At 41.7% G+C, this 27,887-nt stretch overlaps 1 protein-coding gene across 1 annotated transcript; it reads right to left on the reverse strand.

The window, feature by feature from the left end:
- DCLK3 (doublecortin like kinase 3) lies at nucleotides 1-26,463 on the reverse strand. The gene is made up of 5 exons (XM_086468172.1): nucleotides 26,394-26,463; nucleotides 10,032-11,917; nucleotides 2,157-2,289; nucleotides 1,058-1,225; nucleotides 1-197 (listed from the first exon to the last, which is right to left on the reverse strand). Exons 1-5 carry the CDS (start codon nucleotides 26,461-26,463, stop codon nucleotides 1-3), a joined length of 2,454 nt encoding a protein of 817 aa, XP_086324298.1.
- Between the last annotated feature and the right edge of the window lie 1,424 nt (nucleotides 26,464-27,887).

Raw genomic sequence — 27,887 nt, forward strand, 5'->3', positions numbered from 1 at the left:
TCATGTGTTGTCATCAGCAACTTCCTTCCGGCGCTGGGCCCGGAAATGACGTTCAATATTTATTGTCACTTCCCTCTGCAAATTTCTGCTGTTAGTTTTTCCAGCTGTTCTGATCCAAGGGTGCTGAAGGACTTGTCGTGCTTTGTAGCGCTTCTGGGGATCCACTATCAACAGCCTGGTTATGAGGTCTTTTGCTGCTATTATGAAAGAAAGAAAAGGAGAGAGGGAAAAAGAACAGTGACATGATGATGCTGACAGTTATACCTCCACAAAACACCTTTCTTGTTTTTCTTACTAGTTTTACCATAATGACTTTTGTGACTATTCCCAGGAGATATTCTAACAATTGGATTTAGAAATAGTGACAGGACATGGTAAACCTCCAGGATATCTTTTACCTATATCATTCTCCCCTTCAGAAACACAGGAGAAAGTGAAGGGAATTTAATCTTGAAAGTACGCTGAAGGCATCAGGCTAGGTGTTCAGATTCACAGGAATTAGTATTAGGTATATCTCATCCCTCAAGGAGCATAGAAGTAGTAGAATGTTGTTGAGCATGTTCTTTAAAAGACTGTATAGGGACAGAGGGGTTTTAGGGTTTCTGATTTTGAAGGGTGCACAAAAGACACTGTACTAGCCTACGCGAAGGAAAAAACTACTATTGATCTCGATAGAAAATCCACACCGCGTTCTGCAGAGCAAGGATTTCATTCTCTGCTTTTCAGATTTTTGCATACACCTTTACAACCTAACATAACCCTATTTTTTTTTTTTCCTACAGAGGCAGTTCATATAAAGAAGGTGAGGAAAATCCTTCCTTTTGCATCAGAAATGGAGCAATGCATTAAATCAATCAGATCTAATATTCAGATTCGCAGCCATCAATACTACCAGAGGACTAATTTCACATTTAAAGCAAACACAGAATTACATAAAAGAGCCAGATAAGACACCCCCAAGTTCATTGAGCTCCCTGTCCTGAACAAAAGGGAGTTCTTCCTATTCCAGGGAAGAAGTCTGTCACTTCTTAGATTTGCTATATGTGCTGAATCTTACCTGCAGAAATATTGTCCCAGTATGGGGAAAGGAACTCATAGTGACCCAGCTGTATGATCTGAAACAGCTCTTCTTGATCACGTTCCTGACTGCGAAAAGGTGGAAAACCGCAGAGCAGAATGTAAAGGATCACACCAGCTGCCCACATATCTACTTCGAGCCCATAGCCTAAGAAAGAAAAGAGAAACCAAAAGTCCTGGTTTTAGAAAGAAAACTCACAACTGGTAGGGAACTGTTTCTTTTTAATTCTACTTTCCAAGAACCACAGAAGCTCTGCTCAGTTGCTCAAAAAGATTAAGTCACCAGAAGAATAAGCGGCCTGTACAACACGCTTACAAGCTGAGCTGCTCTGCCTGTTAATAACTGCAGCTCTCACAAAGTGCCTCTCTCCTTCAACATGTTTCACAAACACCGTCTCACAAGGCCAGTGTCAACTGGAGACTAATTGAGAAAACACAGCATATATTTCTAAAATAGTCCTCCTCAGATTCCCTTTGAAAAAGCACTAAGACAGTGCCAAGTTTTCATTGAAACTGAATATAACTGGAGATGTGCAACCCAGCTCCACAGAACAAAACCCAGAAATAGCTTTGCTTGAGTCATCAACAAAACTGACTACTTTCCAGGTCTGAACCTTTCTGGATATGAAGTCTCCAACATTTCTTCCGATGCAAAACATGTTTTGGCTTGTTGCATAAGTTTAATGTACATGTTCACAATGTTTTTGCATCATTAGATGCCTTGGAAATTTGTTTGGGCTACAGTCATGAAATGGGGCTGACCACCCTCAAGTTGCAACATGAACTTTTGCTCATTTCCCCACTTCAACAATTACAATCTATGATATTTTATGGCTTGTTTGTTCTGAAAATCAGTGTTATTATTATCATAGAAATTAATAACGCAATCATGACTGATGTCATGCTTATGTTTGTCAAAAGCTAAAAGGTTTCCTTCCCTTTTACAGACGAAATTGCTAGCCAACCTCCTACCCTGTAAAGATGTAGTAGTAGGTTGAAATATTCTGGAATTATTGAAATTATTAGAAAGTTCAGAGTAATTGTATAATTTATAACAAACTATAAATATACACACTCACCCTTCTCAGCAAGTATTTCAGGGGCAACATACGTTGGTGTTCCACACACAGTAAATATGGGTTTTGTAACCTGCTTTGCAAGGCCAAAATCTGCTAGTTTCAGTGTAGTAGATTTATCTGCATTATGCTGAACCTATACTCAATGAAAAAAAAGCGTGTATTTAGTCCAGATGCATTTTAAGACAGCAAAAATAAAGTAGTTAATAATAAACAGGAAGAAGTTCTAATAATAGAGCCTTCAAGTAAAGCAACATGAAATGGAAACAGTATTTGATAAACCGTATTCAGAAAGTGGTTTTTCTTCCCATATACTAAGAGGCGCATACGTTTCAGAGGACAAGCGGTAACGAAAAAAGAAAACTTTGCTCTACGAGCTCTGGCACACTGTAATTTCCAAGATATGAAAAGGAGGAAGACAAAAAATAACCGAGAGTTAATTAAATATTATTATTTCCTTTTGGGAAAGTAAACTCTTCTTTTCCCCTGGGAAAGCAAAGAAGAATGCTGTGGGCATGTTGATGTTAAATGCAATATTCCCAGGTAAGTGACTGACTTTGCAGTGTCACTTGAAAAGCATAAAAGCATATCTCCATCATACCAGTCTAACAAAAAAAAAAAAAAAACACAACCAAAACCCAAACAAACAAAAGCTTCACTTTCTTTGCAAATTACTCTGCTACTCTGCCTGCTGCCTTGAAAATAAATGAGTCACAGTCATCACACAGTAAGACCTGGAGAAATGGATCCACACAGAATGTACTTCTAAATGGGTCTTTTCAACACTTCCCATCTCCTACATCCACCTGGAAAAGTAATCGAAACATTTCTTCCCGTTCTGACTTTGTATGCATGGGTCTTTAGCATTAATTTGTAATGCAGTTAATGAAACATTATCTTAAACAAAATACGTCAATGATATAGACAGTGGGATTGAGTACAACCCCAGTAATTTTGCAGATGATGCCAAACTGAGTGATGGGGTTGACACTTCTGAGGGACAGAAGGCCATCCAGAGGGCCCTGGCCAAGCTGGAGAAGTGGGCCCGTGTGAACCTCATGAGGTTCAACAAGGCCAAGTGCAAGGTCCTGCACCTGGATCAGGGCATCACCCCCGGTATCAATACAGGCTGGGGAATGAAGGGGTTGAGAGCAGCCCTGCCAAGAAGGACTTGGGGGTGCTAGTGGATGAAAAACTGGACATCAGCCAGCAATGTGCACTCGCAGCCCAGAAAGCCAACTGTGCCCTGGGCTGCATCAAAACAAGCATGGGCAGCAGATCAACGGAGGTGATTCTGCCCCTCTGCTCTGGTGAGACCACCTGCAGTGCTGCATCCAGCTCTGGAGCCCCCAGCACAAGAAAGACATGGACCTGCTTGAGTGAGTCCAGAGGAGAGCCACAAAAAAAGACAGATGGAGCACCCCTCCTATGAGGACAGGCTGACAGAGCTGGGGTTGTTCAGTCTGGAGGAGAGAAGGCTCCAGGGAGACCTTATTGCAGTCTTCCAGTACTTAAAGGGAGCCTATAAGAAAGATGGGGACAGATTTTTAGGAGGGTCTGTAGTGATAGGACAAGGGGTAATGGTTTTAAACTAAAGGAGGGTAGATGCAGACCAGATATGAGGAAGAAACTTTTTACAAGGAGGGTGGTGAAACACTGGCACAGACTGCCCAGGAGAGGTGGTAGAAGCCCCATCCCTGGAAACGTTCAAGGTGAGGTTGGACAGGGCTCTGAGCAACCTGATGTAGCTAAAGATGTCCCTGCTCCCTGCAGGGGGGTTGGACTAGATGGCCTTTAAAGGTCCCTTCCAGCCCAAACTATTCTATGATTCTATATTCGAAGGCCAAGTCATGAAGAATGTAGCAGTATAATTAAATACATCAGTATCCTTAATACTGGTGACTGATATTCAAATATTCTTTAAGAGGTAAAACCATCATGAATTTGCTTTAAATGAAAAATGGTCTGTGTCTGGAACTATGGGGAACAGATCAGCAGCTAAAATGCCTACAAGAAAGCAAAGGATATCTGGACTCAGGTTTTGAATGAACAAACGAGAGTATAATGTGACAGGTATACTCCATGCTTTAGCACCTCATACTTGCTATCAGACAGTGCTTGAGAAAGCCAAAAATTCAAGATGGTCTCTATTAAAAGACAACTAAGGGCACAGAGGGGACAAAAGTTGCTCTCCTATGTTACAGCTGACTAATCCCCATTTATCATCTTTCTGGAAACTGTAAGCCCTCATCCAATTTTGATTAAGCAAAAAGATTTTGGAATATTTTTTTTTTAAGAAAAAAGATTACGTTACAAAATAATACATAGTAGCCTTTTTTATCTTCTTTACAGAAAATATAAGCACTCTTCTAGTTTTGATTAAGCAAAACATTTTAGTGTTTCTTCTGTTATTCTAAGAAAAAATATTTTTCAGCATGAAACTGAAAATAAACTTTACTACAACCATGCAGTCAAAACTTCTTCAAGAGAAAGCTAAAATGCCACAGCCGTTTTCTGTATTACATTAGTCAACTTCATGATGATTTTTTGCCATGATGCAATGTGGACACAACAGCTGATGAAAATGAAAAACAAGCTACAAAGGTGACAGTTACATTCTAGTATAGCATCTGTCCACAGGGTTTATATTCTAACACAGGGGTAACAGTGGTAGAATGCTACAAAAAGTCACAACTGCAATGCTCAGTTTTATATGTACTATGAAAGTATGAGCATAAATAAATTTTCCTATTGTATAAAGTTTTTTATATTATATAAGAAAATTATATGGAATTTCAACTAAGACCCTGCATGCTACCGCACTAAGACAAACAATATTAAAATGTTTATATACATTTCCAGAAATCTGCAGGGAGGTGAGAAGCGTGGAGAACACCTGGTGTTAATCCAAATCCCCAAATCAGCAGGAAACGTCTTGCTTTGTAAAACACATTGTTGTACTCTCTTTTATCAGGATGCCAGACTCGTAATCTCTCATCACAGCACAAGGTGGCAACACTGTACCATCTGCTCTTTCAGGACAAAACCACCGAGCTTTCCTTTTACTTAACCGAACAGGTAGGAACAGCATGCACCGTGGGTATAATTTCAGTTTTGTGACAATCATTTCAAAACCAGCATGTAACCTGTCAGCATGCTTGAAAACCTCAGCACCTTCACTAACACTGTGCTCAGAATAACTCAAAGTCACCTCGGGCACAGTGAGCATTCCCTTCATCCTCAACTTTGACTCTCCAGTCTACCTTTCCATCACCTGGGATCACCTTGAGCATGCAAATATACTTCACTGTAGAAACTAAAGCTTCTCGGGTTGCTTTTATTCCTTCCTGAGGCCAGACTACTCTCTCATAGAATTATTACAGAAATGTACAACCTGCTCAGGAGAAATCTAGCTTCTCACATCTACAGTACGTGCTCTGTGAGATAGTGAGAATAAAGCAACAATGGTAACATTAAATGAACATATCAGCCTTACTGCGACACCCAAGAGCAAACTGTTACTGTTTCTGCATTGAAGACTACAAAGAATGGCTCCCAAAGTCCATTTAAAAGTGTTGCCCTGTCTAACCTGCCTATAGAGTTAATCGAGACAAGGAAGACTAGTATTCAGTACACTTTCTATAGACAGCCAATTTAGGCATAAAAACACTTGCATGCTTCAACTGCAGGGGAAGCCAGTAGCTGGTAGCCTTGGACTAAAGGCGGCCCAAATTGCTCACTACTCTCAAATACAGATGCCATAGCAGGATATTAGAATATTGTCTGATGATTTCTGGCTATCCCAGCTATCCATCCAGAAGATTATAATACAGTAATACAAAACCAAGTTCATCTTCAAAGAAGAGATAAATTGATCTTTTCCTTTTCTTTTGTCTGCGGATGACTCCCAGTACTTCATGCTCTTGTTTGGTTTTTTCCTATCTACCTTGTGAAATCCATCAGGGTGTTTAAGATGGTGATGTATAGCATTAATATTTCTCTGTGTGCACATATATTGGGGTAGCAGTTTGAAACTGAAAGAGGGGAGATTTAGATTAGATATTAGGAAGAAATTCTTCACTGTGAGTGTGGTGAGACACTGGCACAGGCTGCCCAGAGAAGCTGTGGCTGCCCCCTCCCTGGCAGTGTTCAAGGCCAGGCTGGATGGGGCTGGGAGTAACCTGGTCTGGTGGAAGGTGTCCTTGCCCATGGCAGGGGGATGGGAACTAGGTGATCTTTAAGGTCCCTTCCAGCCCAAACCATCTATGATTCCATTTTATATATATATATATATATATATATGATAGCACAGATTCTTCTTATGGACATCATGAAAACAAGCTAGCCCATGGGACATTTTGTATATTAGAAATAGATAGAGCTAAGGAAAAAGTACTGCTTACACATTTGAGTTTCAGATATCCCTTCCTGCTAGCTAGAAGAATCTCTATGAAAAATCTTACAGAAAATTCCCTATGTATGCTTACTGTATTGAAAGCTCTTGATAGGTAATCAGTTAAATAGGATTTTCACTCAAATGCACTCTGAAACCTCTGACAGCGCTTTGTGCATATGTAAATAGTGTCACAAAAGTAAAGTTAAAGGACAGAAAGGCTATACTTGAAATTCTCATACATATATGAAAACTTGAGAGAGAGAAAAAGAGTGGGAAAAAAAGGGAAAAAGCTGAAACACATAAAAAGCTATGACATATTATTTATGAAACTGAGTGGTAAAAAATTACTACATTAGTAAGTATTGGAAATGTACAAGGAGATGAGTATACATTAACAAATACAACCCTCCGCCTTCCCCCTAAACAGGGGCAAGGAGGTGACTTCGTGTCTTTTACATCTATAACCTGGAAAAACACCACTACACTTTGAAATTAATTTCTCACAAGTCAGAAATGCCAGCATCTGTAGAATTAAACAGTCCCTTAGTAAAAAACTTGCCAGCAAATTCTGCTCTTCCAGGTAGCATTAAAGAAGTGACTAGCTTCTTTTATGGGACCAAACACATCACATTGCTCATCCTTGGTAGCAAAGGTTTTCTTGCTGAACACCTAGTCCTAAATGAGGTGATTCTGTTAGCAGATGGAAGGGAGTCAGAGCAGCTGTCTTCACACCAGCTGTCAAACAGATTTTGTTTTTGCAGCGCAAGTTGCCACCCTTCTGCCTCACAGCTATGCTGCAAGGAGTGTGATCATTGTGGGGAGACACAGTAGCGAAAGAGGGAGACGGAAAACAAAAAAGGATGGTAGTGGACTGATACAGAAGTTTGAAAGTGGAGGACAGCTCCACAAGAGGAACAGCACTGCAATGCACTAATAATTAAACCAGGTTTCCAACTCTCTCCTGTGTCAGTAGTTTTACAGTTGACTAGACACCAAAGTTTATTTCCACTTTTTCCTCTGTAGGGACAGAAATGGTTTTCCTTCTTTCTCCAGCTGCTTATTTTCATGAAACTTAAGGAAAAATTTTTTTCTCCCAGTTCTCTGCTTCTCTGTCAACTCTGACAGAAATTAGCCAGTACATTCAAAAGTCATAAGGAACAGGGTTAGATTCTCACACAAAGCAGGTTTAGAGTGGACAAACGCATTTGCTTAGTAAAACAGACCAAGGATCTCTCCTCTTCCATTTCCCATTTGCTGGAAAGGGTTAGGGAAAAACTGTTGACAAGAAAGGGGAAGGTCAAGATTCACCTGAGCAGAAGAAGACCCAAAGTAGGAGAAACAAATCAACAGCCTAGAAGTACGTATCTGTTTCTGTCCTCTGTGAGCAAAGGAAGTCTAGGGAGACTAATTCAGACTTAAACACCTGCAGTGTAGGAATTGCAAGTGAAGCAAGAGGTATCCCACAACCAAGGACACCCCTGCAGGCTGCCAGCACTTCCAGCACTGTGCTTACTCTCCAGAAGGCTGCCTCCAGCCCCTGACCCACTAACAGCAGATGAACCCGTGAAATTTGCTTCAATACTCTTTGTATTGTTGAGGACTGGCTGACATTAAGATCAGCAGCAGCTCTCCTTCCGACTCCACTGCTATTGCTCCAGTCACTCTGAGGAGTCAGAGGCAGCACATTAAAAAGTCACAAAAGCCAGAATCCTGCTCAAATGGCCTACATTTATATGGATGCTTATTACATAGCATGTGAGCTATGCAACGCTATCAAGAGCTTGTAAACTCACTTGGCTTGTTGAACAGACTAACCTTTCAAAAGGATGCTTTATGTAAATGATATCTAATACAAGCGTTCATAGACAATTAGCAGCAAGGTGAAACTGCAACAGGTATAATTTTCTTTCCCATAGTGTTTGCGTAACACTGTTCTTACATGACAAGATACCTACAGGCTGGGGGCCAGTCTGTCCTTGAAAAATATTTTCTGACCGTCAGAATGGGCAACATGATTGTTTCAGTGGTACGCAACTTTGCCACTGCCCAGCAATCTCTGTATCACCGTGCTGTGAACTAAACGTGAAAACAACCAGAACCTGTATCTTGCCTCTCTCTGCTTTACCTGCATCATTGCAATGATTACATATTATACGGGGAAATGAAGCATCTAGTCTCAGGTGTTTCGCACGCACTAGCTTATTTTCAGCAAATAGGTAGGAGCAGAGCCTCGTACATAATGGAAGAATCAGCTTCTGGAAAAAGCCCTGCAGTTCTAGGTGAAGTTTTTCAGCAAAACGAGGCATGAAGGCAGGGCCTGCAGGCCTACTTCTTCCTGCAAACCAGCCACTTGCACTCACCATCTTTTATTTACCCACAGACCCCATACCAAGGATTTTCATCAGGCTAAGCAGGACACATAGCAAGACCTAGTAAAGGTACTATTGGTTAGTCAAAAGGTTTGGGAGCAAACAGTTCAGGCCCAGCCTTGTCAAACCTCTGCATGCCCTACAAGCTACACTGCTGCTTTTCTCCAGAAATTCACACTTGTTTCTTCCCAAAATTAATTCCCTTACAGAACTGAATGGCACCTTTTTTTCTGGCTACCTATGGTCTTCCACCAGCAGACCAAATTTGATTTGTTAGAGACTGGCAAATATTTGGTATCTATCTATCAGGAAATTTGGAACCCTAGTACAAGAGTGTAATACATGGTTAGCAAGGGAGAGTTGCTTACTGTTACCATTCTACAATCGGTGTCTTGTCAAGTGTCAGTACTGCAAACATTTCTGTGCATATTCACACATGTGAGTAACTGTATTGACTTCAGCGCTGGATGTAAAGAATGTAGCTTCAGAAATGTGATGGAAAAAAGAACTTTTTCTCTTTGGCATGAAGTTAGTATTTGAGCTGACTTTAGTGCTGCATTTCACCAAAACACTCACATTTTACTGTCAGATTATTTCAATCAACTGCATCATACTTCTGCTCCTAAGAAAATAAATTGTCACAAGATAGAAATCACCACAGTAGAGGACTAGCACAGTCTGCAGGATGCGTGTCTGCAGTGGACAAAAAGCGTAACAAATAAGCAAACTAAATTAACAATTTTAATAAATTTTGGTCTGCAAGGAAGACTCCTTATGATTCAGTGCATGCTTCATGCAAAAAAAAAAAATCATCCTTGCATACCTAAAAGTCAGATGCTAAGTAACAGGCCTGATTTCCAGAAAAATATAAATGCTCACTACCCCTGAAAGCCAGGTCATTTTTATTTGAATTTCCATCTGCAAGCACAGCAGATCTACATGAACTAAAGCATAATGGTAATTTGACTTCAAAATTGTACCCGTCTTTCCAAACAGTCCTGCCACAGCACATTATCTCTGCAAAGTGTTCACTTAAAAATATTCAAAGATCCATAACTAAAAGGAAAATGAATTCAACTCCTGCACATATGCAACGTGTTTGCCAATACTTACCAAAAGATTCTCTGGTTTGAGGTCCCTGTGGACAATGTTCTTGCTGTGAATATAAACCAGTGCTTCACACAGGTCAGTGATCATGACAGCAGCATCATGCTCTGTGAACTTCACACTTTCTATGATTGCATCAAATAAGTCCCCTCCTGGAACATACTCTAGGATTAGGTAGATCTCAGCTTCTGTCTCATACACTTCAATTAAGCTTACTATATTGGGATGAGAAAGACTCCTAATGATCAGAATTTCACTTTCCATCATGTCCTCTTTCCCCTTCAGCTTGGATTTATCAACAATTTTCATGGCATAGATCTGATTGGAGTCACAGTGACGACATTCCTTCACCACTGCAAAGTTCCCATCCCCAATAGTTCTGCCAATCTCATAGTGTTTTTCCACATCAGTTCTGCTTTTGATGGCATACCTCCGGCTTGTGTTTTCCAATCCCTGAGCCTTGTTTTCTTCTTTATTCACTCTGCGCTCCCCTGTTTTCTCTCGTCGCGTCATGTCACTCTCTCTACATGTGACGTTCCCCTCTCTTCTGGCACCCTCCTCTTTAGCCCTTTGTCCCTCCCTGCCCTCCCTATGTGTTTTAGATGGTTTCTCAGCATCCCTCAGAGTGTCCTTTAGCCAACCACTTTGGTTCATAATGCAGCCACTTCCATTCTCTTCCTTCACTTCATGAGTTAGCGGCAGCCCTTCTACAGCATTCTTCTTGATTTTTACTACTTCCTTCCCATGGTTTTCATGTTTCTCCACATCCCTTTCCTTCTCAATGCTCCTTTTTTGCTTCTCTAGCCCTTCATTAACATTCCTATGCAGAGGCTTCCACGTCCTCCTACAGCCATTATCTTTCCAACCAACTTCCTCACCTTCCAGACAAGTTTCTGAAGATCTTCGGCTATTCCTGATCTTTGCATTTCTTTCTACATGGTACCTCTGACATGCACCTGTGTTCAGGTCTCTGTTCTCAAATGAGGCCTCAGCCCGCCTTTCCCTTTGTAACTTCTGTCTGGCCTGCCTTTCCTGTTCACACTTCTCACACCTCACGACCTCTTCTAAATTCTCTTCTAATCCCTCCTCAGGACTCCTCTCATGGTTAATGTACCTCTCACTTTCTCGGGTTTTTCTAGAAGGCTTCACACCTTGCTCACCACCCCAGCACTCTCTAGTCCATTTTTTTTTGATTCTCATTTTTTCCTCTTGCTTTGTCTTGGCTTGACTTTTTCCTTCATGTCCAGCTACCAGTTTGGGAGACATAGCATTGCAGCAGTTCTTGTTAATTTCTGTCTCATCAAAGCCACTGTCCACTTTCGAAGCCTTATCATACAGCCTGCTCTTCAGTTTTAGGGACTGCTCCTCATTCTGCTGAATGGTAGCACCGTCAGCATAAGGATTTTCAGGATAAAGTTCTTGTAATACCACTTCCAGGTCCTTCAAAGTGAGGGGCTCCCTCCCCATAGCTATGAATGCATCACCTTCCCTGAAGAAGTCAGAAACACTTCGGATTTCTCTGCCTCTTAGGTTGTAAAGCTTTCTCACACGGTCATTCTTCCAGCGTGGAAATCCCAGAGCTTCTGAAATGTCAGCCATCAGTTGTTCAAACGTCTGGACCGATCTCCTGTTGAGAAGCAAGGTTATCCTTCTGAGTGTGTGTCCGCCAGGTTTCACCACTGTAATAATCCTTGGCTTCACAGGACTGTGCTCTGAATGTATCGTGTGAAAACCATTACGGGGATTAAAAAATGGGGACCTATGGCTGCTTTCACTCAAACATGGTTTTCCGTAGTTTCCACGACCAACAGGAGGACAAGTCCCTTGTAGTTTCCTCTCTTTTACTTTTGAGCTTGCATTGTGTGATGAATGGTCAAACAAATCTTGGCGTCCTAAAGCAAACAAAGAGCAGGCTTATTACTCATTTTGCATCATCAGATATTTCTGAGTAATAATTTTCTACATATCGTGTATATGACCTCAGAGAGGAAGGGTAGGTGCATTCAACGCTTATAAAGAACTTTAACTGCCACTAAGAAGTAACGCCACATATATGCAACTACAAATATTTTCAAGTTTGTGAGAAAATGTAAATGCCGTTTGTGACAGAGAAATGCCATTAAAAATAATAATACTGGAAACAAATTTCTCCTAAATCCTACCATCTTCCAGAAACTCTCAAAAAAATGGGGTTACTTGTGCCAGGATTGCATCCAGATTACTTGGCAGTCTCTTATGAATCTACCTACCATGAACTCACTCATTTCCTTTCTGAGCCCAATTACAATTTTGGCCTCTGCAAACCCTGTGGCAACAAGTTCCACAATTGCATTGCATGAAGTAAAAGAAACTAATTAATTCTGTTTTAAAATTGCTACCAGATGGCTATGGTGTGCAACCTTATATTCTTATAAATAATTATCTCCACTTTCCCTGGACCACTCATTCAGTTTCTAGACTTTGATAAGAAATTAAGTAAATTGAGATTCTTTTTAAAAAGCATTACTTTTGCTACAATTTTACCAGTTTTAGAGTAACTTTAATAGTAATGTAATTCATTTCTTTCCCGTAAAGAAAGGCCATCTTAGTTTTCTTTGCTAATTGGAGTCCTGTTTTTCCAATATTTTGGTTTGACCTTTTTATTCTAAAAATTATGTAAAATCACATAAAGTCCTGAATATCCTCTAGGGACAGTAACAACTTTCCCGCCAATATTTCATCTTAGAACACCAACCAAAGAAAACAGCACTATTCATTATGTATGATTCTGAAAAGGAAGAATTGAAAACATAACACATGGTTATGGACAAACCAAGCTATAATATAATTCATTGTCTATAAACACAACAAGAATCTAAGAATAAAAATGTTCCCTTAAAGTACTCTGATTTCTTGTACTTATTAAGATTAAAACTTGATTACAATGCAATTCTTTTCAGCCTCAAAAATAAACTTTCAGAATGAGATCACAGAGGGCTTCCAACACCATTTAACAGTCTTGCAGTTCAATTTGGAACAAACCTTCAATATGTATGCACTAACAGGACCAAGCCAAAAGAAAGCAGACAGAATGATTACCAACCATTACAAGGAAAATCCCATACACAAATGGCTTACCTCCCAGAGAATCCTACCCATTTTCATACATTACTATGATTACATAGTCACAGTGCAGTGGGAAAACCCACAAAGGAAAAACCTGTGTGTACGACTGCTCCTTTTATTGCTAGGGTTAACATAGATGTGTTCAAGAGTTCCGGCAAGCTTAAGCCTACTACATTTTGATTTTCAACTGCTAAAAAGCCATTTTCAGTATTTCAAGTTACGTATTTATATTTGTTCTTTTCATCAAGGCATAATAGACTGAAGAGGAAATACGCCTCCTCACCTAGAACAACAAACAAAAGGGAAAACTACAACAAGCGCTGCAGCATTCAGTAGCTCTGCCTCAAAAGTAGTGTATCCAAAGGCCAGGGGTTGAGTGGGGAAAGCACATGAGGAGACACTGCTACAGACCTCCACTCTGCTGTTGGCTTTGTTTGACGGATGATGTTGGACACTTCTTGCTTATAACACTCCCATCAGCTAAGCGCTCTGTGCCCCCCAGCATGTCCCTTAACCCTTGGCTTCATTTTCTTCCTCTGCCAAATGAGACAGACACTTCTTCTCCAAATAAATATTACAAAGAAGCCCAGCTGCCAGCATGCTGATTGAAGACGTAAGCATTATATAAGAGCTACGTGTGACTAATGCTTGGTGGTTACACAAGTTATTTCTGTCTTCATTCTGCTTTTTAAGGATGATCTCCTGTTATCAAAAGATGACTACATATGCGCTAGTGATTTTTCAGCAATCAGATATTTACATTCCACTCAGAATAAAGCTTACTGTGAATGGGGAGAAAAAAAAAAATAAAAAATAATCAGATGTAATAATAGTTCTCTGAAATTCAATTCAACTCCAGAACATGTTGGTTACCAGGAACTGCCAAAGCTCTGAATTTCATCAGCATTTCCAGATTCTTGCATACCCACTGTCATCAAAGCATTATCTTGCTTGTGTGGGAACAGCACATTATGTTTTTACTGCTTACAATCTTGGTACAACATAAAAACAATGCTGCACTAATAATGACTTTTCCCACAGATTACATTTCTCCTAGCTATGCTGCTATTATCACACCTTTCTATAAACCATTCATTTCAAGTGCCTGGCTGCACTGTTGATTGTTTCGATTACCCAAACATCAATTATGCTTCATTTCTTCACTACATCAGCTAAGCTTTAAACAGAAGCCAAGTTTATTTTTTAATTCTATAACTAATGGAATAAGAGCAGTTTTATGTAATTATTAAGAATAATCCAGGAACGTGGCTTTGTGCTTTTTAAATTGGCTTAATTCCTGGCTAAAAACAGTTTGACACAAGCCACATGTTAACATATAATAATCTTAGGAATAAGAATAACACTGCATATTTTTCTAAGATGAAAAAAGAAGTTCCATGAATGCTTAAATCAATGCACAAAGGAACCTTCTAATGTTTTCAGAGAAAACGGGATGTGTCAAATTTTGACAAAGTGGTGGTCACAATGACTATATATTACATAAAACAAAATTATTTTCCATTGCCTGTTACAACGATTTCAGTCATAATTTCTGTTATTTTCCAGTTATGCTATATTTATTTTAACTGACACACATGAAGCAAGCCTCAATCTGTCAGGAAAGTGCACACACTTAAAGCAGTAATAAGCATTTCTAGAAAGCCTTCAAAGGTCACACACATACATAAATCCTATATCTACAATTTATATTGCCTCAAAATCTTGTTTCCATATTTATATACAAGTGGGAGAGGAAGGAAGAGGGAGGTGGGGTCAGAAACACACTTCAATGAGTCTGAGTACTGGCAAATTATACATCAGAGAATAAACTGTGGTTTTTCTTCTACTGTCTTTCTGAGAACTAATGGTTATTAAATATACGTATTTCTTATAAATGTTAATATGGATGGATGCATGCATCCTGCCTATTTTTTATCCATATACACATCTATCTATATATGCTTGTTTATCACCAAGTATCTCTATATAGGATGATGCAAAAGATTAAGAAGGCAGAAAACTGCAGGGGAGCAACACAGCCAAGGAGGCTGCTGAGGACTGTTGCTATGGATGGGCAGGGATAAGGCAGCATGGCTAGTCAAGGGCACCATGTCTGCCACCTAAGCTGCACATGTGGACAGTGAAAAAAGAAAACTGTGACTCCCAGAGCAATAGAGTGCTCCAGATGATGAAGACATATGGTCTTGTAGGGTAAACAATCACACCAAGTCCCTAGAGAAGCAGAGAGGACGAAACAAACAGGGATTTGGGGGCTCGAACAGGTAGCAGGAAGAAGTTTAGTACCTACTGATCAGAACACAAGTGCTCCCTGGAGAGAAAATGCTTGCTGCAGGGAGCACAGCATCTGTGGCTCCATTTTAAAAGCCATTTGTCACAGTCAATCCTATAGGGGGAGGGCGAAAAGGCACAGGGGGGCAAACAACAAATATTCCTCTAGGATCTCCTTGTAGGATTTTGGCTCATACTCTGAACCTGGAGTAAAATTAAGTGAATTCAGAAGTCTTAAGCCCTGAATAAGGTATGAACGCAGATCTTCTACCGATCTATACCTTAAGGAATTGCCTGGCTACACACCCTACAACAGCAGAGTGTCATGTAAAAGGGTAATGAGGTTGATATACGGCTGAGGGAGGCCCTCCCTCTGAACTGACGGTGGTTTATGTCTAAGGAAAAGGAAGAGGGTTAGGGAAAACCCTCCCATTGAACCAGCCCACAGTTTATGTCTAAGAATACAGAGAATGAGGAAAAGGGTGTTGTGTTAAGGATAGGAGCTGGTTGTGTGATCAGGGAGACCCTCCTGTCTGGTCACAAGGTTCAGAGTGGACCCCCTTGCTCTCTAAACTTCTTCTCAGTGAGGAGCCTGGGTGTGGCTAGATCCACCCTTAGTCCCAGGATTTTCACTGGGACAGTTTCACAAGCCCTGTATTAGAGTCAATATTTGCCTGTCAGAGTCCCCTCAGGGACTTTCACAGAAACAGTTTCACAAAGTTGCAAATATGGGTAACTTAGTAAGGCGGCAGATGTAATAAGTTCAGAATTGCCGTTGATAAATGCACTGTCTCACACAAATATAACTGTCATCCAAAAATATTAATGTGTATCTTATTGACTACCATTAACCATATATACACTATAACAAGTAAGCTCTATGATAAGCAAGATAATTAATTATCGCGATTCTCACCAAGAAGGCGTCCCTGGAGAAGTCCAGGCCCATCAACGCATCTGGTAGCTGGAGTTCTCGCCTTCAAACTAGAGGATTCTAAAGACTAATTTTATACCTATTGATAAGGTAGGACCAAGTCCTATCTCGTGTGCTGTTTGGCTCCTAGCAGGCTGATAGTACTATCAATTGGTGGGGAAGGAAGCACTCACTATAGATGTGGACTCCTTCTCTTGTACTGTTGCTACAATCTTTTGACAATTAGGCCCTGTCTCCGGCCTTGCTGATACAACCTTTGCCTATAAGGTCTTCGCCTCATCCCAGCAGTCGCAGTAATTGGGCTGGGTCATAAAACTTCCAAATTGCCAGGTCATAAAACTTCCAACATCTGTGCAGCATCTAGGCCAGACAAGCAAGGCGCTCATCCTTCCTCCCCTGCTCAAACAAGGAGCCCACCAGTGAGCCTGAGTTCTGTCCCAGGCTGGTATAAGGAAAGCACACTAACTGGCCAGCATTTTTGTTACATGGCAAGCTGGGCAGTTTTCCCACACAGAGTGACAGGGTTTGCCAGAGGTCACCTGTTCTTGCAATTAAAAAATGCATTGCTGCCACTTGTCCTTCAAAACTTGTCCTTTCCCTTGATATGTCTATAAGGTTTTGTTCATTAATTAAAATATTGCCACTCATCTTCTTGGCTCTCCTGCTTGAGATCACAGTTTCAGTAATTAACTGAATGGTTTACCCAGCAGCTAATGCTTCTATCAAGTCACAGGTTGCAGTGGAATTAAATTTTCACAAGAGGTATTACAACACAATTCAAAACAGAAAGCAACATTGAAATAGGATCTAGTTATGGCATTACTTTCTGTGAATAAGATGGTGTTATTTAAGCCCTGCAATTTCTTTAGAGGGCCTCAGATCAATATGAAAGACTCCACTTAGAAAAATAACCATAAAAACTCCCCAAAACATTAGCAGCAATTCTCATGCAAGTAAAGTTAGTTGCACATGACAGAAACTGTGTATCTGGGAGTTGTTTTGATATAATGGTCCCAATACAGCATAAACAAAATACTGTTTCAAATGGGAAGGGAAAGAACAGCACTAAAAGTATCTGTTTTTTCTTTAAGACCCAGCAACTCCTGCTAAGGGCATGTAAAACGAAGAGCATAGGGAAAAAAAAAAAATTAATCTTAATTGGAACCCCAAACATCTAATTCATGTCAAAGTATCAACAAGTATCTTAAAGTACTTGAGGGTGAAGAATGCCTCTGGCCTTTAACTCAGAGCAGCCAAGTATGCAGTTCACACAGGTTAACAGTGTGCATCAGCAGTCAGCTCTGGGATGCAATCTGAGCCCCCTAGAAGTGAGCCATCTTGATCTCTTCATGCCGTAAATTATTAAATGTTGCAACTTTCAGGGCTAGTGCACACTGTTAGTGTCCGAGACTGAAGCCATAGTATGACAAGTCTCAATGTACTAAATTAGTTATACGGAAACAAAATATGATCACAGGCATCCTTTTACAGCAAGTAAATTTTACATGGGCGTTATTTACAGTCCTACTGTTGGAAACATTACCGGTGAATTTTCCCTTAAAGAGCAATAGCTGTAGCACCCTGTCTTTCCTTCCCTCCCGCCCATCCTTGCCTCCCTGCCACACTTTACAGCATTTTAGGGCAAAGATTTTGGCTGAGTCAGGACTAGTGGTTATTTCAGCATCAACGAAAGGCAGTCACACTGTGTCAGTTTTGTCCAGATAAAATCCTGAGTAGAAAAAGAAACTCAAGTTTCACAAGGACTGGATCGAGACAGTGTCAAACATAGCAGGACAGTCCCTGCTAGTTCCAGCCGGAGCAAGTTCCAAAGGCTCACACCACTCAGAGGTATGGTGGACCTTGAGGACCCCAGCATGCTTCAAGCCAAGCTTCAAAAATGTATTTTCCCCTGTAATAACTACTTCAGTAACTGCTAGAGGAGGGTCAAGCACCAGAACTGAAGGCAATTTGTCTCTCCATCCTCTTGGCAATCCCATGGTGATCATCTGTGTAGAAGCAGTTTATTTCAGACAAAAGCAGACAGAGCAGATCACGAAGGAAAGGAACATCTGAAAATGGGACATTCAGAGGTATTACGTAAGCCATTTTGGTAGGAGGTCAGTGTCTGGCTGCTTTTAAAAACCCCACCAGCTATCAGGCCAAGACAGTAACACTAATAAAAAAAAGTGGAAGTTGAACAGTTGAATCAAAAGTTTGGGATTGAGTAAAGGTGCCCAGGCTTCTCACACGGAGACTGAGAGTCAATAAGGAAAACTGAAGAGACTGCACATGGCTTGTCAGAAGGGAGAAAACAAGGAGCACAGAGATTTTGCTACCAAAGAAAACTAAGACTATAGACAAACATATATGGAGACAGACAAACAGAACTAGGAAGAAGGGGATCACTCTGTCTTCCTGTTGTGTTATGGAAGACAAACTGGCCCAGCAAAGAAACAGGATGAGAAATTTCTTATAAAACAGGGTATGGGAAAGGGATCAAAAATGGAAGTTGACGGGGGAAATGTCAAGGAGAGACAGTAGGAGCTGAGGGAGGTAGGTGGAATTTGCAGGGAGACAAGAGGAGGGCTGGGAATAGGAGAGGGAAATGGAAGGGGCAAAATGTGAGGGTAAGAATAAGAGCGGATCGGGAAGTCAGGTTGGATGCTGAAATTAGGCAAAGGGGTGGAATTGGGACCCAGCAACAGAACTGTCTTCACATGGTCTGCTCCTTTGCAGTGCTTCATAAAGGACATCTACCTGTCTTTCCTGTCACTTACCCTATTAGTTCACCTTGACTTTTTTTTTTTTAAGTAACAGGAAACACTACATGCGTGCAAACAGGTGATTACGTTAAGAGAACATACCGAGGTCATCATTAAGACAGGACAAAATTAAAGTTGTCAGCATGACTTAAACTCACTTCCTCCCTGCATACAAGACAGTTCAGAAGCGCATAGTTTTTCCTGTGTCTACTCCAGGGTATGGTGGATCCCCTTTTACAGATAAACTGGAATCAGGACTGTGCCATAAAAAAAAAAAAAAATCTGTAAATAGAGCAACTGAAAAAGTATGTAGTGAAAGAATACAGGAAGAATAGTTTCTCTGTGTAGTCAGTGCAGCCCTGAAGATCTGGCTTTTCTCTTAATCCATTCCATAGCTTCAAAGAAATCAACATAGTCTAGATTTCTCATATAGGATTACATTCTCATGGCCAAAACAATATCCTGGGACCTGATCCACAAACCTGCTCAGTGCTCACAGCTACAAGACAACATGCTGGAAGAGGTACTTCAGACGTAAGGTAATATAACACAACACAGATAATGCTAAGTCATCCCAAAATTCGGGACCTGAGTATCTCAAGTTCCATTCTTCCCCAAATCAAAGTACTTTTGACTTTATTTTTTGCATCTTGATTCCCACTGCCCTCTCTTTACAGGTATCACAGAGATGCTAATCCATGTTTGTTGCTGTAGCAATAACCATGACAGAAAATCCCACAAGTTAATAAACCAGTATTAACAGCAGGGTTCAGAAAGCATACAGTGAAAGACACAAACAGCCAGGGTAAACAGTAAGTAGATGCTCATTAGGTAAGCTTTCTCCATCATAGGCACTGATGGAGCCAGAGACCCTGAGGGGGGAAAAGCAGCATCTGATAGTGTAATTAATGTTCCTATCTTAATGCACAGGAACATGGGTTTGAGGGGACGGCACTGCTAATCAATAGTCATAAATGCCTGACTTTGTAACCTGGATAATATTAGCATATAAGTACCTGGCCTCATAGAAATGATTTTTTTTTAATACATTGAAGAAATCATATGTTCAGAATACACTTGATGGTAAGGTAGTTATAAAATATACTATGCAATAAAATATTACTGTAAATCATACGATATTATAATCATGGTCTACTAAACCAAATAAAATAAGCACAATCTAAGTATTTTTAGAAGACCAAAGTTTATTTTATCCTATTACGCAAAAAAAGCACTTCATCATGGTATTCGCAAGAATTCTTATCTGCATTAGCTACTGGTACAGAAGGAAAACAAAACCATGTTCAATATTACAAACACAAATATCAGCTGGAATCTTTCAAGAACAGTTTTGATAGTGTCACAATGGCGGTGGGGATAGGAATCAGTTTAATTTCTATAACACGACTTCTGCTACCCTAATGGGCATCTCCACTCATAAAGTCATACTCATGCCAGCACATCTATGTCCAATTTGCACTAGTGTAAGGGAAATCAATCGCTGGCCCAGTCTAACCCAATTTGTAGAAAAATAAAATCACTCAGCAGCTCGGGCAGTATTCTAAGTTCACTGAAGAAAAACTAATTTGGGCTCATCTACAAAAAGGAAAAAAAAAAAAAAAACAACAACGCAGAATAATATCTCTATCTCATACATACCATTTCAGTTATAAAAGATCCGACAAAATTAGTATGATGGGATGCCAAATTCATTATCTTTCACAATTTCACGTCGAGCATGCTTAAATTCACATGCAATATTATTTTTCCTTTAACTGTCAGCCCTGCAAACTCAGCTGTGTGTCAAGTTGGGTTCCTTCTGTCCTACACATCACCAACAGAACTGAAGTTTCTTCCAGCCAAACATGTCTGGTCCCATTAAGTGAGTGTCAAAGTGTCAGCTGTGAGGGAAGAAAACATCCTTAGTGGCTACTCCCAGAGTGCAAGAGTATGGGAGCTGCACACCCCCTGCCCTCATAAGGGCAGGCAAGAAGACTTCAAAACTTTGCATCATGCACCGTATCCTCAACATACCTGCTTTTCATTTTAACAATAAAATAAACATCCATTATGTCATGCAAACTGGAAACTAGAGGTCTCCAAATCTTTCAGTCCCATAAACTCCCATTCTCGTACTTCCCCAGCCTTTCACTCTAGAAAGAAAGAAGAAGGGACTGTACTCCCTTCTCCCTGCCCATTTCTCTCACTCCCTTTTCACTGCCAGTTTTGGGACATAGACCTCTGAGTTTATGGGAGATCCTAGAGGGCAAAGAGTACCAGAGCAGCTAAAAAGCAGGAAGATGTGGTAGCAAAGGAGTTCCTAAGATGGGAAGGACTGTCTGGTGGGACAGCCTGGGTGGAAAACCTTGCAGCTGGCTGGACTTCAGCAGACGGAGGGAGCCTGAGGGATGCCCACATTGGATCCCTCGCTATGGCTAAATAAGCTCTGGATTTTTCCATTCTGATGGATGGTGCCTCTGTGTCACCTCCAGCCCCACTGTGGGTGCCATCCTGCAGCAAAATGCATGTAGGAGGCTCAGCATGCAGCAACATGTGACAGTGTTTACTGTATGAGAACCACGAGGGAAAAATGACATTTAGCAGCCACCTTTCCCTCTTTCTCCTCAAAAAAGATAAACTCAGAGTTTCCCTCAGCTCTTTTTTTTTTTTCTTTTTTCTTTTTCCTCCTTTGCTAAATGTTCAGACCCCTTTGCAGCCTGTCCTGGCCCTCTCCTGTCCACCTCCCCCCCGGATGGAGCAAGGTCCAGACTGCTGCAGGGCAGCCTGGTTTGCTCTCTCAGTGTTATGCTCCCTTTTCCCACCTGACAATGGTGGCTGTGCAAAAATTACCTTCTCAGGTGCTCAACGCCTTCCCCTGCAGGTCCACAGCCACCCCACTGTACAGCTTAAGATTTTCTAAATCAAGCCATTTGTAATTAAAAAATAAAATATTTACAGCAAACACAGATGGCTATTGCCATGTGTTAATGTTAAACTGAGCTGAATCACCCCCAGAGCAACAGATGAAGGTAAAGATTTCATCTAGTCTGGTAATGAGTCACAAGTGCCATCACTTTTTTTTTTTTTAGAGCAGAACCCCATTTTCATTATCTTCTTTCTGACATTTTAAGGGTATCAAATTAAAAAGCAAGCATAAAGAAAGCCCTTTAAAGAAGTATACAGATGCATAATCTGTAAAGACTAAGTGAAATGTAAGACTGCACGTGAAATGAATCAGTGCCTTTGGAGGTGTGAGGCTCAGTTTAAGTTGTTACCCTGCACAAAACCAAAAAAAAAGGATATTATGAAACTGCTCATTTATTTAGTTTCTTTCAAAGATGACAGGCTGTGTATTCTATTGGGAACAGCCATGTCTGCTTTCTGCAGTTTGACAGCTTTAGGGTCTGCCCCGGTAACAAGGGAAGTGAGCTCTACAGTCCAGGACCTTCAGTCCAGGACCTTCCATCGAGAATCTTTCAGGAGAGGGACAGAACTGACAGAGGAAAACAAAAGCATCCTACACAACTGCGATATTTGCCAGGATCCATCTGGCAAAGCCCTCCATGCGTTTCTCAAGGCTCAGTGTACAGGAAGTTTCACTTTCATGTTGATGCTCTTAACTCCTGAACTACCATATTTTTCAAATTAATTATTCATGTTTCATCACAAAGTAAGCTTTCACTGCTTTTTAATCCTGTTAGTAAACGTTGCCTCAGTCAAAGGAGCAGGATTCTGTTCCTTCTTGTGGGAGATTTTATTTGCATTACTTCCTAAATCTCAACTTGATGACTAATCAGTTGCAACTGAGCAAACCCAGTGAAAATAAGAGAGCTTGCAGAGGTGTCACTAAGGGTTTAATTAGGCTTCCAGATCTTTTATTACCAATAACCTTGTTGCATAGCTAAACGAAAGACCCAGCCAGAGTCTGATTCTCCATCTGGTTTGCAAAAGGGGCAATTACCCAAAAGTTTTCTTCGGAAATTCGGCACATTTAAGAGAGGTTAACTTACATATAACTGTAGAATTCCCAACCCTATTATTACAGAACCATTTTTTTCAGAAGAGACTCACATATTAAAGTCTACATTGCAAAATAAATGGTTTTGCAGAACTTTAGGTTTCTCAAGGAAAACTCCAAGCCAGTGCTAATTAGATATAAAAGTATGATGACAAGCAGCAAGATCAGGATTTTCACACCACCAGACATTTCCCAGCATTTCCATTAACTACATTATTTGGGGTGATAAGAAAACTAAAAAATTGGAGTATATACACAGGCTAGCAATACTGATTGAGTGGGAGATGGTGTTTTCAGAACGATTACTGAGAGCTTCTTCTATGAATATATGACATAAATAATTGTTTTGCATTCTTACAATAATTAGACTGAGTAAACTGTACTAGCAACAGAGGGAAGATGGTAAACATGGCCGACTTTCATTTGCAGTGAAGACAGACTACTGCTAGGTAGGATGAACAATCGACAACCATTACCAAAACTCCAAATTTACATTAGAACCAATTGAAGCAATAGCTCCACCCCCCCCTTTATTTTTTTTTATTATTATTATTTCCAGTATCTAGTAAACACTCCAAAAGGAGAAATTCTGAAAATGAGAAAAACCTGGAAAATAGTATACTGTTAAGAAGAGAAGTGTCACATTCACCTCTTTCAACTCTAGCACATTTTCAGCTCTGATTCATGTTGCACTGAAGCTAATTAAAAGATTCACATTACCTTCAGTTAGATCTGGATCAGACCTAACTGAGACTGCTAAAGTCACCATAATGTTCTGATGCTAATTATATTTACAAATATATATATTTACAAAATCTATACAACACTCATCTCAGGTGTTATTAAATGTTTAGGAGTCATCAAGTCAAAAGAAGAGAGGAAAGCAGTGACAGAAACAAACTCGATTCGCCCTAGAGCTATTGGAGAAAGAAGTAAGGACCATCAGCTTCCCTGATTTCTACAAAACTATAGATGTTTCTGCAGAAAACAAACTAAGCTAAGCAATCTTAGAAATGGGGAAATGAATCCCACACAACTTCCCTTAGTCACCACATGCTGAAAAGTCCCACAGATGCCAAAATTGTGAAGCGCTGCAGAACATGACTAGAAAAAGCAGCAGTGCAGACATACAAAGCATATAGTGACACTACCAGATACATTCAAAACTCAGGCTAGCATGCTCAAGGTAATTAACTTGAGTATAAAAGAAGACAACAAAGACAAGATAACTTTAGCACAGCTCAAATTCAGAGGCTTGAACAGCCGCTAATCTCTTGAATTAAAACCAAGTTATCCAATCTTTGCTGATAGTTTAAGTCCAATTAACCAATTCGGGTTAATGAACCACAGATGGAGGTTTACCAGAAGCTAGCTCTCAGCGGAGGTGTCCTAACGTGCTACAAAAAATTTCATGGAAAGAGTCGTGCCATTTCAGGAGATCCACATCCATTACAGTACAAGAAAGAGGCTAACGCTGCAGGATCAGTTTTATCCAGAGAGCCTGAGATATAAAATGCAGCCACCTCTTGAGAACAGCATATAGAGAGTTGCTGTAATAATTGCACTTTAATCCATAAAGTTGCTGTAAGCTTGTTTTCACTTTCTAACTGTTTTGGGACTCTGCTGATTCTCAACATTTCAAAGAGGCAAAACTGCATCTAGACTATATAAAAACCACAAGAAGCATCAAGAGGAAAAAAGGAAGCTAAAGCAAAAGGAGACAAGGAGGTGCGAAGACAAGCTTGCATGCAAACATGCATATACATGCACTTCCATTTCAATATAAAGTTAGTAGCAAAAAGCATGCACGATGAACTGCCAGGTTTGGTGATAAACTCTCAGATTACCCCCTCACACAATACAGGCTATCTCAACGCTCAGAGGAAGAAGCCAGAATTTTGTTACACTGTTGTAAAGGGTTTGTTTTTTTTAAAAAAGGAAACCTTTAGGTACACAGTGTAGCAAAAGTTTCAGTTTATGGGGCTGCTTCCAAACACAGTGTCTCACAACCTGAAAACTGTTTCAGTAGCAAAAACCAGTGGCAGGCCCAGTCCTGCTGGCATCGTATACTGAAAGTATCCTGAAGGAGGCAGAAAATAATGCTGCACACCAAAAAGTTGGGGAATAGTTTTCCTATAAATATCTGTTCTGTTATTAAATAGGAGCAAACACAACCAATATAACTACAGAAGTCAGAGGATACAAGGGCACAACTGGCATTACTCCCCAGAGAGGTTTGGCTACCATGTGTCACAGCATCCCCGTCTGGCACAACAGCCCTCCTTGCCCTTTGAGCCCGTGCCTGTAACCCGTGTAGCTCCAGCTGTAGTAATTTCCCACCTAAGGGAAAATTCACTGCCCTTAAGTGCGTTTTAACACACAGTCATGCAACAGCTTAAAATCTTTACACTGCATGTTTTGTTTGTTTTTTTTTTTTTTTTTTTGCAGAGTATTGGTGCTCTCTGAGCAGCACACAAGCATTCATTCCAAGTCAACCACACTCACACGGACTATTAAGAGTGCAAGTCACTTGTAATTTTCAATTTTTATTGCAGTACAGATGACACAATGCGTGCCTTTCGGAATAGTAAACACTGGCTTCGCGCTCAGACTTCGAAGCTTGCTCTCGTGTCTCGCACAGCTGCCGAGGTGGTCTCTCGGCCTGGGAAAAGGAGCACAGCGAGCCTGACCCCCACCCAGCACCCCTGCGGGAAGCAGCGGGGACTTGCTCTGCGTGTAGCAGCAGCCTCTTGTTCCGCTTCCCAAAGGCTGTGCAACTAATCCACTTCATTACTTCCCACTAAGATACAAAGTGGGGGGAGGGGGGTTGCTTCTCTTCAATCAAAAATACAAGTAATTGAAGGAGAAAATACAAGTAATTGAAGGAGTACGGTGGAATAACCACCCCAACTTCCCACCTTCGGGGACCCCCTTTTTTAAAAGCCCTCCTTCCCTCCCCAAGCCCCAGCCTCAGTCCCACCGCCAAGCGGGAATCGCTCCTTCCTCCGTCCCCCTCAAGCCCCCACTTCAATCCCAAACGCCACCGAAAGCTACCCCCGCTCACCACAACCCCACGGACCCGCAAGGACCCGGGGAGGAAGTTTCGCCGCCACAACCGCCTCACGCCCCCCCCCTCCCCCCCCGGAGCCGGGACGCGGAGCCCCCAGCTCGCCCCCTCCTCCCAAAATTACACCCCCCAACTGGCGACATGCCGGGGGCTGCCCCGCGGGAAGGGGGTGCCGAGGGAATGAGGCACTCACCCGCGCAGTGGCCGTAGGGGCAGCAGGAGCCCGCCGCGGGGTGGAGCGGGGGCGGCGCGGCGGCCGGCATGGCGCCGAGGCTCCGCTCGGCTCGGGCCGGGCCGGGGGCTGCCCGCACCGCGCCGCGCCTCACCGCACCACACGGTCTCCCGGCTGCGAGGGCAGCGAGAGGGAAGGAGGGGACCCGGCGGGAAGGCGGCGCCGCGTAACGGTCACACCAGCGGTCACACCTCCGCACCCCGCCCCGGCGCAGGCGGGCGAGGAGCGGCCCGCCCTCCCGGGGCAGCCCCGCGGGACGGCACCTCCCCGCCGCCATCTCCTCAGGCCGCCAACCGCCCCCGAGCCCCCTCTTCTCCCGGCGCCACAACCGCTTCCCGCCTTTCCCCGGGCCCCTCTTCTGTCGGCTCCCGGCGGAAACGTCGTGCTCGGCCCCAGCCACCGAGAATCCCGTTTCCCGCCTCAGCCCGCCACGGGAGTTTGTTACATGGCGGGGCTTCACGCGTCCCGGGTGGCGGGAGGTGACACACAGCTGCACGCCCGTTCATGAGTGCAGACACTTCTGTTGCAGCCCCTTACGTGCCAAGTAGACTCGGTGAGTGGTTCAGTTTGGCTTGGAAAGAAGAAGGCAAGTGCTAAGAACTGTAGATAAAGCGTACGTTGGACGCATGAACAACTGGTTGCCCAATGTCTTCATAAAGGATGAGAAGGTGTGGAGAAGCAACAAGTTAATTTTGTCTGCTCCTGCTGCAGCATCCAGGCTGCCCGTGGGGTGCTGGCCATACACAGTCACAGGGGCATGTTTGAAAAATATGTGCGACTGAAGTGTCGAGCCACAAAGCTGATTTAAGGTTTGTACAAAAAGAAGTTGGACCACTTACCACACTAAGAAGGAGATGCAGTTGGATAGCAGCACATACATACCTTCATAGGGGAAAACAGGAGGAATTAAAAGGCCCTTTAATCTTCTAGAGGAAAAGAATAATAGAGAGTCAGTGGCTGGAAGCTGAAGTCAGGCAAATTCGAATTAGAAATGCTATCAATGGGAGTGAGTAATCACTGGCACAAATTACAGAGGGAAGCTGTGGTTCCTTCTTTGGAAATCTCCAAATAAAACAAGATGTCTCTGTGGTAAATAGAAGTAGTTGGACGTATAGGTATAATTGCATAAAATTTAGTGGCCAGGGATATCTAATAGGTCAGACTAAAAGGATCAGTGTTCCATCATTCTGGCCTCAAACTCTTTGAACGGGACAAAGCAGAACATGCTAAACATACACCTTATATTCTGATTCCTGTCATTTACTGAAAGGTTTGTCCAGCTGCCCTGTTTAACTAGCTTGTCTTCTATGATTTTGGTTCCAGAGAATTTCACAATTTGAGGCAGCAGTCTGAAACAAACACCTTTGAAAATGTAGATCTTGATCAGTATTTATCCTGAAATGTATTTCTCTGTGCTCTTTTAAGAGTTCAGTATGAAGACATGGGCAGAAAGCT

This window comes from Leptosomus discolor, chromosome 7 (genome assembly GCF_034619465.1).
Source record: "Leptosomus discolor isolate bLepDis1 chromosome 7, bLepDis1.hap2, whole genome shotgun sequence".
Lineage (NCBI taxonomy): Eukaryota > Metazoa > Chordata > Aves > Leptosomiformes > Leptosomidae > Leptosomus > Leptosomus discolor.